Consider the following 12,501-nt stretch of genomic DNA (forward strand, 5'->3'; position numbering starts at 1 on the left):
TCGCATGGTACCGGTTTTACGGGTGCAGATTTACTACCCTGCCGGTACTGTGCAGCTCGTAATATGGCCCTAAGAGGGGCTGGCAGTTGGGGGAGGAAGTGGGGTTTCCTGTGGTGGAATGCCCTGTGAGTCCATGCACACCTACAAACGTACATGCTTAAGGGTATTCACCAACGTCTCTCCAGATTTTTTCCACGTTGATAAAGGTTGAAAATCTACAGCTCACAAAGGCAGAGTACAACTTTTTTATGGTGGGAGAAAGGGGGTGCTGGAGATGGGAATTTGCAATTGCTCAGCAAATGTTCATGAGCAAATGTATAGATATTATGGAAATCACAAAGGCTTGCAGAGTATGGTTGCCAGTCCTACTTCTGTAAACTGTTGTGAATTTGTGAAGAAAGTAAAACTGCACTAATTCAAGGCCACATACCAGAAGGTGCACTTCGTTGACTGTTTTTTTTTTAAATACAGGCATGCAAACACTATTCACTAAATGATTCCTCAGAGAAATGGTATTTAAATTGGCACAGTAATATCGTGAAACTTTTTTCAAGATGTCATTTTTTGTGTGTACGTTTCAATTTTGAAAGCAATTACTAATCTTGGTTTCATGCTTTTGCATGTATTTACAAAAAAATCAAGGCGAATCCGGGAACATTATAAGTAACTTCAAATTATTACATTTTGTTAACGTGTACATGTTTTTATAATAGAACCACGATTAGGAATGCAGGCTGAACTCACTGCATTTACTCAAAGCACACACCTTAATTACAAATGCTTTTGTATTAATAAATCATAACTAAAAGCTTGAATAATGTGCAAACCGTACCATAGTGACAGATAATCCACTTTAACAGATCTAGACTGTTGCACTCTAAACTGGCAGCCACATGATTTATGCTTCGGGGGGTTGGCCTACTTGTTCAGTGGACAAAATAAGCATGAAAACGTGTTGTTCTTGATCTCAAACAATACGTCCTGTGTGGCAAGTGATATGAATGCCACGTTCCTCCTGCCTTTAGAACATCCCTATACTCTAGACTGGATCTGCGAGATCTTTCAGCATAGTCCTAGCACGCCAGTGGGTGACGTCTTGCAGCTCGCATCAACTTCACTCTGCCCCAGAAGTGATGACTGAAGTTGTATAAAGGCACTGCCTAAGTACGCTGTTGTCAGATTCTTTCTGGACATCGTCTGCGCCATTGGATGCAGAGCCCAAAAATATGAATTGTTCATGCCAGTGTGCAGATCTCCAATTTGGGGCCTTTGAGATGGAAAAGAGTCTAGTCCCCAGAACAAGGAGGTGGGGGGTGGGGAGTTATGTGCGGTGAAATGGAGTATCTGCTAGAAAGAGCGTTGCTGAAGGATAAGCCTGACCTGATTCCTCACCTTGCAAAGCAGGTGGTGAACCTGTGAAATTACTCGCACCCAAAAAGTCCTGCAGGATAGTACGGCCAAAATGTTCTTTCATTTGGACCTGGCTGTCATGAATATGTGCTTTATAAATGTGTGCACTGATGCACATGTTGTCGCCTACCAAATATCCAAGACAGGCACTCCACATGTTAATGCAGTGGTTGCAGCATTGGCCCTGGTGGAAAGGGCCCTCAATCCTTCTGGAGGCTGCTTTTCGCTCATCAGAAAGCAGATCTTAATAAAGAGGACTCACCATCTGGACAAAGTCAGTTTCTGCACTGTTTTGCCTTTCTTTGCTGCAGAGAACCCCACAAAGAGCTGAAGGTCCACCTGATGGTCTTTGGTGCAATCCATGTAAAAGCAGAGCTGTCTTTTTGGGGTTCAAACAATGGAGTCTCTCCTCTTTAGAAAGGGGTAAGATGGGGGCAAAGGACGTCAGAGTGATGTACTGTCTGACATTAAAGGAAGTCACGACTTTCGGGACAAAGGGCGCCCTAGTCCTCAACACCAGTTTGTCTGGATAAAAAGGTGGTGTAGGGTGGCTGGACTGAAAGAGGTTTAAGCTCACTTATGTGCTGTATAGACGTTATCGCAATGAGAAACGCCGTCTTTGGGTTCAGAAGATGTAGGATACAGATACTCAGTGACTTAATAGTACACATAAGGAAAATAAAAACCAAATTAGGGTCCCACTGTAGCATCACAAAAGGTTTAGGAGGAAACCTTTGAGAGAATGCATCACAGTAGATTATTTGAACGAGGATGGTTGGCCAGGTACATGCAAATAAGGCCAAAAGGGTTGAGAGATACCTTTAACAGAGCCTACTGCAAGTCTTTGTCGGGCAAAACTGAAAAATAGTAACACACCCAACAGTTTTGCTTGCAACAGGTATGTGTTACAGATGCCACACCAAACCATAACATTGTCTCAGCATCAGTGGCGGTTGGTGAACCTGTGCAGTAGTGAGCGTAAACCGGCACATCAAACTGTACCAATTGCGCAAGATCTAACCTCTTGAGAACATCTGGAACGTTTCACCTGCCATGGTATTTTTGGGGACAAAGGCAATACATTTGGCAACACATTTTCCCAAGGCATTAGCTTCAAATCTAAAGGGTTTGAAGGAATTTCAAAGGAGAAACTGTTGAAATATATCAACACTTTAGAGTTTGCATTATTAGAAATCATGTACATGACTGACTTTGCCCATCATGAAATTGTGCACCCAGTTGATATGCTCAAAGCTAATCATAAATGGCAAAGTCTTCTTGTCTATTGTATGCCTTCCTACATTTAATAGACTGCGCTCTTCAATGTGCCAACCCATTTCTTTCGTAATCTGTGATACACCCTTCTGCTCCTATTGGTGCTCACAGATGCCTCTTCCAAGGCATCTCAAGAGTAACCTGCAGTATGACCTCCCCTTCCAGTCGTGGATCCTAATCCCAGATCTATCAATACACCTTAATCTACACCTGCAGATTTCCCGGCTACTCCACTACTGAGAAAGAGTCATAACGTTTCCACTCCACTTCTGTTCTGCCACGGAGCAGCATTACTTCCTACAACATTCACAAAGCTCTGCCTAAACACAACTCCTTCAGCTCTGCAGACACCTTTGGATTTCAGTGTTTAAAGTCAGGAGCTTGGTTAATACATATAAACTCCACACTTTAATTCTGACCTGTATCCGATTCTATTCCAGAAAGAGATGGCAACAACTGGGAGCAATAATTATATGAAATGCAAAAAAAATAAAAATAACACGAATAGGATCTAAAGGTGGAGCGAGATTATGGATTACAGAGTCCATACAGCTTCTTCCCCAGGCAATATTCAAAATTCCGTAAACGGTCACTACCCCAGAGACAATAGAGGGGCATAATGAAGGATAATTAGATAACAGGAGTGATAAGAACCCATAAAATCAGCAATTAGGATATAGACCGGGTTTGACTTCGTTATTTGATGCAGTATGGTTCCTACTATATATGTTGTTAATGCTATAGTTATATACCAAACTAGGCATATATTTTAGCAGCATTATTTTTAAAAAGGGTTGACTTCATATAAATAAATATTTCTTTAAATAACGGTTTTCCCCATCATACCATCAATCATTGAACGGTGAGGACAGTGCCGCTTTTATTTTCCTGTCAAACTTTTGTGCACTACACACGTTTAGGAGATAGAATATAAATAGCAAGTGTGATAAAGCTAATCCCCTTTTTATCTTTATTTCAGTGGTAAAGGTGTTCAAAATAGTTTTTCCAATAAACCCCTTTCCTTAGATCTCTTAAAACCAACGTTTTTGTGCCCCAACAGTGTGTATATTCAAACACTTGAAAGCATCAGAAACCACCAAACAAAAAATAACAGCGCTCTCCCAGGTGGAGCTCGATGCACAGCATCGTGTCTATGGCGCAGCCTGCATTTTATATAGCGTTTCATTAAACTTCATCCAATATTACAATTCAGTACACTCACATTTTAGCATTTTTCCTCTCTTTTTAAGAGTTCACCATGGCAGAATTCCAACACTATCAAAACAGGGCCTGCATGCCACCAAGCAGCTCTCTTCAACTCCCTCGTGCACAGTGCCAACACTGACCCTGTGCACGAAGCAAAGAGTATGTCAAGCTCAAGGGAACAGAACATGGCCAATCTGTACTGGCTTCAAAGTAAAGCCACACAATGATTGCCCATCTTCTGTGAACCTCATCCACTGCGCCGCGCCATGCGCATAGAAGCAGGCTTACTGCTATACGGCACCGGAACCAATCCAGACACTGCTCTCATGGTGTTTATCTTATTAAATGGCATAATAACAATGACATGACAGGTTGGAGCAGGCGAACCCAGCGCTCATTAGGAGGCTGGGTGACTGTGTTTCCCTGGCTTCCTGACATTGCACAGGTATGAGAAAAAGTGAGGGCATGTCGGGCTTGACACAGTTAAGTCATCCACCATGGCATTTAAAAATCCTGCCAGGTGATGTACAATTAGGGAGATGCCCAGTCGATTCTTCCAGGTCCATTACCCCACTTCACCTTGCTTGTAGCAATCCACATGATGGTGGTGTTGTCTGTGAGGACATGAACTAGTGTCCTCTTGATAGATGCAGGAAGGCTTTAAATGCCAAGAAAATTGCTCACAACTCCAGTAGGCTGATGTGGAGGCAGGTCTGGGCTGGAGACCCGAATCCTCTGATCTCCACGTTTCCCAAACCTGGATGGAGTCCATTAGCCCCCTTGCTGCTGGGCCCACTGAGACTTTAGATCCAACTGAAGAGCGCCTGCAAATAGCACCTGGCAGGGTTGACGAGCAGTATGCAGGCCATTAGGCAAAGAAGCCTCAGAGCCATTCTTGGTGAGACCCAGGACTGGGGCTGAAATATCAGGATATTAGCGCTAATATCCTGGACTGGCTGCTCCTGAGGGAAGGCCTTTAAGTGCACCGCAACTACGATGGCTCAAAAGAAAAGGAGCCACTCTGAAGGAGTCTTCTGTGACTTTGGAACGTTAATCATGAACACCAGTGTAAGGAGGTTCGCCGTCATCTGGAGATGGTCCACGACTGACTGTGTCGTCATTGGTACTCCCAACTTCCAAAGGTACGCTGTGGCCACTGCCATTACATTCGTAAGCACCAGAATGGCATTGGTCAGGCCGAATGGGAGCACAGCAAACAGAAAATGCTCATGGCCTACCTTGAACCGCAGTGTGTGCTTGTGGGCCTGCAGGCGAGGGATATGGAATAACCGTTAGGCAGGTCCAACGCTACCATCCAGTCTCTTGGATCCAGAAGTATCCTGAATTTATCCTCCCATAGGAAAAAATTGAAATGGTTGAAGATCTAATATAGGGAAACATCCAACACCCTTTTAAGGCACTAGGATATAGTGGGAATCCACTTCTAATTTCCAAGGCCGGGACCCTCTCTATGGTTCTTTCCTCCAGAAGAGCATGAACTTCTTGCAGCAGAATAGACAAATGGACCTTCAAAAGCTGCTCTGGGGGAAGAGATGGCAGAGCAGAAATGAATGTAGGGTGTAAGCCTACTGTATTATCAACAGAACAACCTGTCGGATGTTACTTCTTGCCACCTGTGGAGAAAACGGGTAATCCTGCCTCCCACAGGGCGGTCGAGTGCCACTAAGAACAAAGTAGTGCAGCTTGGAAGCGGTGGTCGGATGGGTAGAGATTGGGAATGTTGTTGCCCATGCTAGTCTGGATGTTGTCTGCCAGATCCCCTACCCCAACCCTGAAAGGACTGGCATGTCTGTTGTTGGGGGCAACATCACATACAGCTGCACCTACATACGGTGTGGAGCACAACACCACTAACACAGGAAACTGCACCTAGTTCATTTGTCACATAAACTTTACTTGCACCGGTATCCGCAGAACTCAAACAACAAAATCATTAAAGGAATGTAAATGACAAATGAGCACCTAATAGTTACAAAGCAATGCAAAATATCTGGGGATATGGCTTTTTTAACGGACAAATGAATTGCTCTTAATCTGAATTAGAACTTATTTGAAGGAAGAATGGAGGAAGAACACTTGCAACTTGCATTTGGTGCATACGATTATCAGCAATGTGATTTTAATCTCATATCTAGGGTGATCATTTCTTGACAAAGACAGGGATGAATAGACTGCTCTTTTCATTGAGCTGTGAATAAACTGTGAAAGGTTAATGGACATGGACAATCAAATAGTCGCATTAACATACTGCAGGATTCAAGCCTAACCACAGTGCATATACAGCACTCATCAGCACCACAGGCGACATCTGGATGATCCTTGAAAGAGGAGCCATTGCAGCCCTCATTCTTCTGGCCCTCTCTCAGCAATTGACGGTTTTACACCCCATCCTCATCAGGTGCCTGGATCCGCTCCTTCTCAATAGATAGAACGCAAGCAGTCAGATGGGCACCTTAGTCCTCAGAAGCCCACAAACTCATTTTCAGAGAGAGCATCGTGGTTCATCACGGTGCCCACCCTCTTCAACACATACAAGATCTCTTTGGCCAAGAACATCCCCATACACCACATCAACATCCTTCCCTATGTTGACGAAATGCAACTCATACTCTTCAGCTCTGACAAGACTCTCAACACAGCAAAAAGTTCATTTCATGCATGACGAAGTCGCTAACTGAATGAGCCAACTGTCTCAAGCTCAACACGGACAAGTAGTGATCATCGGCAAGAACCTCACGCCATGGGACTCCAACTGGTATCCGCCAAAACTTGTACCCACACCTGGAACCTCAGACTAATCATCAAAAGCAAACTGGACATGACCACACAAGTTAACGCTGTCACTGCATCCTGCTTCCACACTCCAAAGATGCTGAGGAAGATCTTCAAATGATTCCCAAGCAACATCAGAAAAACTGCCACTCTTGCCCTAGGTACCACAAACTGAACACCTTCCACGCAAAGATCACCAAACAACTCACCAGAAGAGTGCAAACCATCCAGAAGTCTGCAGTCAGACACCTCCTGAACTTGCTACATAGAAGACACATCCCACCATACCTCAGGGAACTCCACTGACTCCAAATGTCACACTCTTTAAACACACATATTCAAGGGACTGCACAACATAGGCCCCACCTACCTGAAAAATTGCATCTTCTTTCAACAATCACCCTGACACTTCCACTCCACAGGACTCTGTACATTGGCCTTGTATTGCGGGGAAGTTAAAAGTGCCTGCACAGTGTTTAAGCAATTTCTGCACCTTAACTCGCACTCCGGCTGTTCCCCAGTTTCGTTTCAGGTACCGGGCTGCCATTTTGTGGAGTGTTTGTTTACTTCTGTGAGCCCGTGTCTCCTCCCAGCTCCCGCCTCCCAGCTGCCCCTCCCACCCACGAGTACAGCTATCTCGCCCCGTCCTCTCGCAATCTGTGACCATCTGGACCCTCTCCACAGTGGTCGCTCCCCTCGCGCTGTGCCTCCCAACAGACGCTTTGCTCCCTGCTGCCTGCTTGCCCTGATTGAGCGCCTTGAAGTGCACGCAGCGCCTGGTATCGTTAACATTGATTTTTTGCCTGCTGCCTGCTTGCCCTGATATAGCGCATTTAGCGCCTGATATAGTTTGCTTGTCTTTCATAATTTCTGTACATTGGCCTTGTATTGCGGGGAAGTTAAAAGTGCCTGCACAGTGTTTAAGCAATTTCTGCACCTTAACTCGCACTCCGGCTGTGCCCCAGTTTCGTTTCAGGTACCGGGCTGCCATTTTGTGGAGTGTTTGTTTACTTCTGTGAGCCCGTGTCTCCTCCCAGCTCCCAGCTGCCCCATCCACGTTCCGCCCCCCTCCACTCTCCATTTAAGGCAGATGCAACAACGCGCAGCGTCCACGCGCTACGGCCGCGCCGAAGGTGCGCCAAAGGTAAGCCCGTCTACGCCCGTCCGCGCCTGGACCGCGCCCAGAGCCAGACCCCCTGGTCCCCGCATCACCCACCCCTCCCGCATTACATACGACGCCTCCACCCTCCTATCACTGAACCCCGGCCGACTCCCTAACTGCGCCCAAACAGCACCAGGACACACCCATGGACCCTTCACCTGCCACTCCTGCAAATTCTCCTGCATCAAGACCCACACCAAACCCACAAACACCAAACAGAGATCCAACACCACCCACCTTAAATGCATCCTTCTCAACACCCGCTCGGTTCACAAACACGCCATCGACCTTTGGAACCTACTCGACACCACTTCTCCGGACATCGCCTTCCTAACAGAAACCTGGATGAATGCCTCTTCAGCTCCAGACATCACCATAGCCATCCCGGACGGTTACAAGATCATCCGTAAGGACCGCACCATCCAAACAGGAGGAGGCATCGCCATCGTCCACAAGAACACCATCCGCGTCTCAACCAGCTCAGAAGACAACCTCGCTATCGCCGAACACCTTCACTTCCAGATCCACACTGACCCCAAGACCACACTCAGAGGCACCCTCCTCTACAGGCCACCAGGACCCCGTACAAAATTTAGCGAAGACATCACTGACTTCATCACCCCACACGCCCTCCCCTCGGAAGAATACATTCTACTGGGAGACCTCAATTTCCATCTGGAAAAGAGCAACAACAGTAACACTACCACCCTTCTGGACAATCTCGCCAATCTCGGACTCAAACAACTTGTCAACACCCCCACACACTACGCAGGACACACACTTGACCCTATCTTCACTTCCAGCAAGCATACCTCCTTCACTCACACCACACCCCTCCACTGGACGGACCACAGTTGCATCCACTTCATTTACAACAAGACCACGATCCACAACCACCCTCAACCAACTTTGCGAAGAAATTGGAACAAAATCACCATCGACCAGATCTCCTCTTCGCTTCTTCAAAAACCCCCTGCCTATTCAACGAACCCTAACCAAGCCGCCATCAACCTCACACAATGGCTAACCCAAACCGCCGACAAACTTGCACCCCTTAAAAAACATCAAATCAAGCAAGGAAGCAAGAACGCCCCATGGTTCAACGATGACCTTAAGAAATTCAAGAAGCTCTGTCGTTCCCTTGAGAAAATTTGGAAAAAAGACCCAAACACTATCACCCAAGCCGCCTTCAAAAACGCCGCCCGCAAACACCACCAACTAATCCGGACAGCCAAGAAATCAGCATTCAAAGACCGACTAGACAACAACGCTCGCAACAGCAAGGAACTTTTCAACATCATCAAAGAATTCACCAACCCCACCGCCAGCTCAAACGACATCACCCCCTCTCAAGTCCTCTGCGACTCCCTCGCCTCATTCTTCCATGACAAAATCGCCGACATTCATAACAGCTTTGACAACCAACCCGGAAACCAGTCCACCCCACTCAACTCCGAACCTGTACCTCCTCCGAATAATCTTTCCAACTGGAACCCAATCACCACAGAAGACACCATTCACCTGATGAACTCCATTCACTCAGGATCCCCTACAGACCCATGCCCCCATCACATCTTCAACAAAGCAAGCTCCGCTATCGCACCCCATCTCCGAGACATCATCAACTGCTCCCTCAACTCCGCCACATTCCCAGAAAGCTGGAAACACGCCGAACTCAGCGCCCTTCTGAAGAAACCCACAGCTGACCCACCGAACTCAAAAACTACCGCCCCATCTCGCTCCTCCCATTCTCTGCCAAAGTCATTGAGAAAGCCATCAACAATCAGCTTGCCGCCTTCCTCGAAACCAACAAATCACTCGACTCCTCACAGTCGGGCTTCCGAGCCAAACACAGCACCGAGACCGCCCTCATCGCAGCAACAGACGACATTCGAACACTACTGGACAACGGAGACACTGTCGCCCTCATCCTCCTTGACCTCTCTGCAGCCTTCGACACAGTATGCCATAGCACCCTGATACAACGCCTCAGAAACATGGGAATCCAAGGAAAAGCATTGGACTGGATCATCTCGTTCCTCGCTGGAAGAACTCAGAGAGTCCGCCTCCCCCCTTTTAAGTCAGAGGCCTCCGAAGTCATCTGCGGCGTCCCGCAAGGATCATCACTCAGCCCCACCCTCTTCAACGTCTACATGAGCCCCCTCGCAACCATCGCACGTCAACACAACCTCAACATCATCTCCTACGCTGATGACACTCAGCTGATCCTCTCACTCACCAAAGACCCAATCACCGCCAAAACCAACCTACATGAAGGGATGAAAGAAGTAGCCGAGTGGATGAAGCACAGCCGTCAGAAACTGAACTCGGACAAAACGGAAGTCCTCATTTTAGGTGCATCCCCTTCCGCCTGGGACGACTCTTGGTGGCCAACGGCCCTAGGAAAAGCCCCCATACCGACGGACCACGCACGGAACCTGGGCATCATCCTGGACTCCTCACTCTCGATGACCAGACAAGTCAACGCCGTCTCATCATCATACTTCAACATCCTACGCATGCTCAAAAAAACATTTCGCTGGATCCCCACCGAAACAAGAAAAGCGGTCACCCACGCACTGATTACTAGCCGTCTGGACTACGGAAACACCCTTTACGCCGGTACCACTGCAAAACTACAGAAAAAACTCCAACGCATCCAAAATGCTTCAGCCAGACTCATACTAGACATCCCTCGCAAAGACCACATCTCCGGTCACCTGAAAGACCTGCACTGGCTCCCCATCAACAAAAGGATAACGTTCCGTCTCCTCACCCACGCACACAAAGCCCTCTACGAACTTGGTCCGGATTGTCTCAACACGCGCCTTTCCTTTTACACCCCCACCCGCCAGCTGCGTTCGTCCAACCAAGCCCTCGCCGCCATCCCGCGCATCCACAAAGCCACCATGGGGGGGAAGATCCTTCTCCTACTTAGCGGCCAAAACCTGGAATTCCCTTCCCATCCACCTCCACCTCACTCAAAACCACCTAGCCTTCAGAAAACAGCTTAAAACCTGGATTTTCGATAAGTAAACCTCCCCCCTTCCTAAGCGCCTTGAGACCCTCTGGGTATGTAGTGCGCTATACAAATTCTGACTTGACTTGACTTGACTTGAGGCAGGGCTAGGCACAAACACCTGCACAGCGCCAGGATACCTTGTGGATGATAATACACTTTACAAATTCACAAAATAACAACATATAGCTATCTCTTGTTACCGGCCTGTACCCCAAGTAAAATCAATAAAATGATCTTATTTTTTATGTGTTTACCATTCTTCAAGATTATAAGCTGGTCATAAAACAAGTTCTACATGAAAGTCATTAAGATCTATAGAACTGATCTTGCAGTTGAGGATTTCAGCCTTATAGTGAAGTATTCAGAGTAAAAAAAGTCACTATAAAATAAACCAAGGACACATTAAAGAAAACCTTCAAATTCTCAAAGGTTACTGGGAAACGGTTTGAATAACCATTCTCCAATAGTACATACATGCATGAAGATGTTAAAATTAAGTTAAAGGGGCCAGCAACTTTATTTGTAAGTGATCACAGCAAAAATATCAGTGGCTCACTTTATAAATGATCTGAAATATTTTGCTAGTGCAAGAATCACAAATGATTACTAGTGGAAGGAAAGACACTCACCTGCTTTGTTTCAAAGTTTACAAAACAGTATCCTCGAGGTTGCCCCTCTAATGGTCCAGACTTGTGGAACAGAAAGTCAAACTGTTTTACATTACCAAACTTTTGAAGGAGTTTCAGAAGGTGGTATCTATAGAAAAACAAAGAATAAACAGTTCTACATCTGTATATTCAAAGGCAGGCAATAATAAAAATATCAAATACATCTTTTTATTCATATTGTATGAGAAACAGAACTGTATTGGAGTATTCTAAGAGTTGTGTGGGAGGTCATGATTTGCCAAGGAAGATCACGAGTGTGGGAGACTCTGGATGAACATTTTTAGGAGCAAAAGAGAGAGAGAGTTAAATATGATGACAGGAGAGGAATGTGGAAGGTTTAAGTAAAAGTTAGAATTCTTAGGGGTTGGAATGTGGAAGATGGACTTTATGTGACTATTTCTGAGGGTAGAGAAACAGAGGGAGAGTAACCAAGAGAGACAAAGAACAAGAGAGGGAGAAAAAAAGAGGAAGAGAGAGCGAGACACCTATTAATCCATCACTGGAATAGTGAACATCCTGAAATAACAAGGGTAACTTTGAGTGTGCCTGTATAACTGAAAGAGAGAGTAGGCATATTGGAGGATTTTAGTTAAGAGAAGGGTTGTGAAAATGTGTCAGAAGATCGAATCATTATCTTCCCATTGCTGTAGAAGGTGATGTGCAAGTTGCATTTCTCAAGGCCAGAGAATGAGAGTTTCTGCCATTGGGAAATGTTGGTACTCAGAGATGGTAACGTTAGAAAGCAGAAGACCAAAACGGTGCAACATTGGTGAAGAAACTAACATGAATATCATTTCAACTGATGTGGTAGCAAAATATAATTTCAACTGATTTGGCACAATGACAGTTGGAAAACATGCATAATGGCTAGACGAAAGATCCACGTAGATATACACAGCATTTTTTGAAGGACCTGAAGAATATTTTACTTCAGCAGTATTATTACTAGAGTCAAACAGCGACAT

At 46.0% G+C, this 12,501-nt stretch overlaps 1 protein-coding gene across 1 annotated transcript in view; it reads right to left on the reverse strand.

Moving 5' to 3' along the window:
* The window catches only part of RBM18 (RNA binding motif protein 18), a 143,038-nt gene that overhangs the window by 85,744 nt on the left and 44,793 nt on the right, over positions 1-12,501 (reverse strand). Inside the window, exon 3 of the mRNA XM_078641972.1 lies at positions 11,498-11,624. Coding sequence (XP_078498098.1) covers positions 11,498-11,624 — 127 coding nt within the window. The remainder of the gene's footprint in view (positions 1-11,497; positions 11,625-12,501) is intronic.

This window comes from Lissotriton helveticus, chromosome 5_1 (assembly GCF_964261635.1).
Source record: "Lissotriton helveticus chromosome 5_1, aLisHel1.1, whole genome shotgun sequence".
NCBI classification, from domain to species: domain Eukaryota; kingdom Metazoa; phylum Chordata; class Amphibia; order Caudata; family Salamandridae; genus Lissotriton; species Lissotriton helveticus.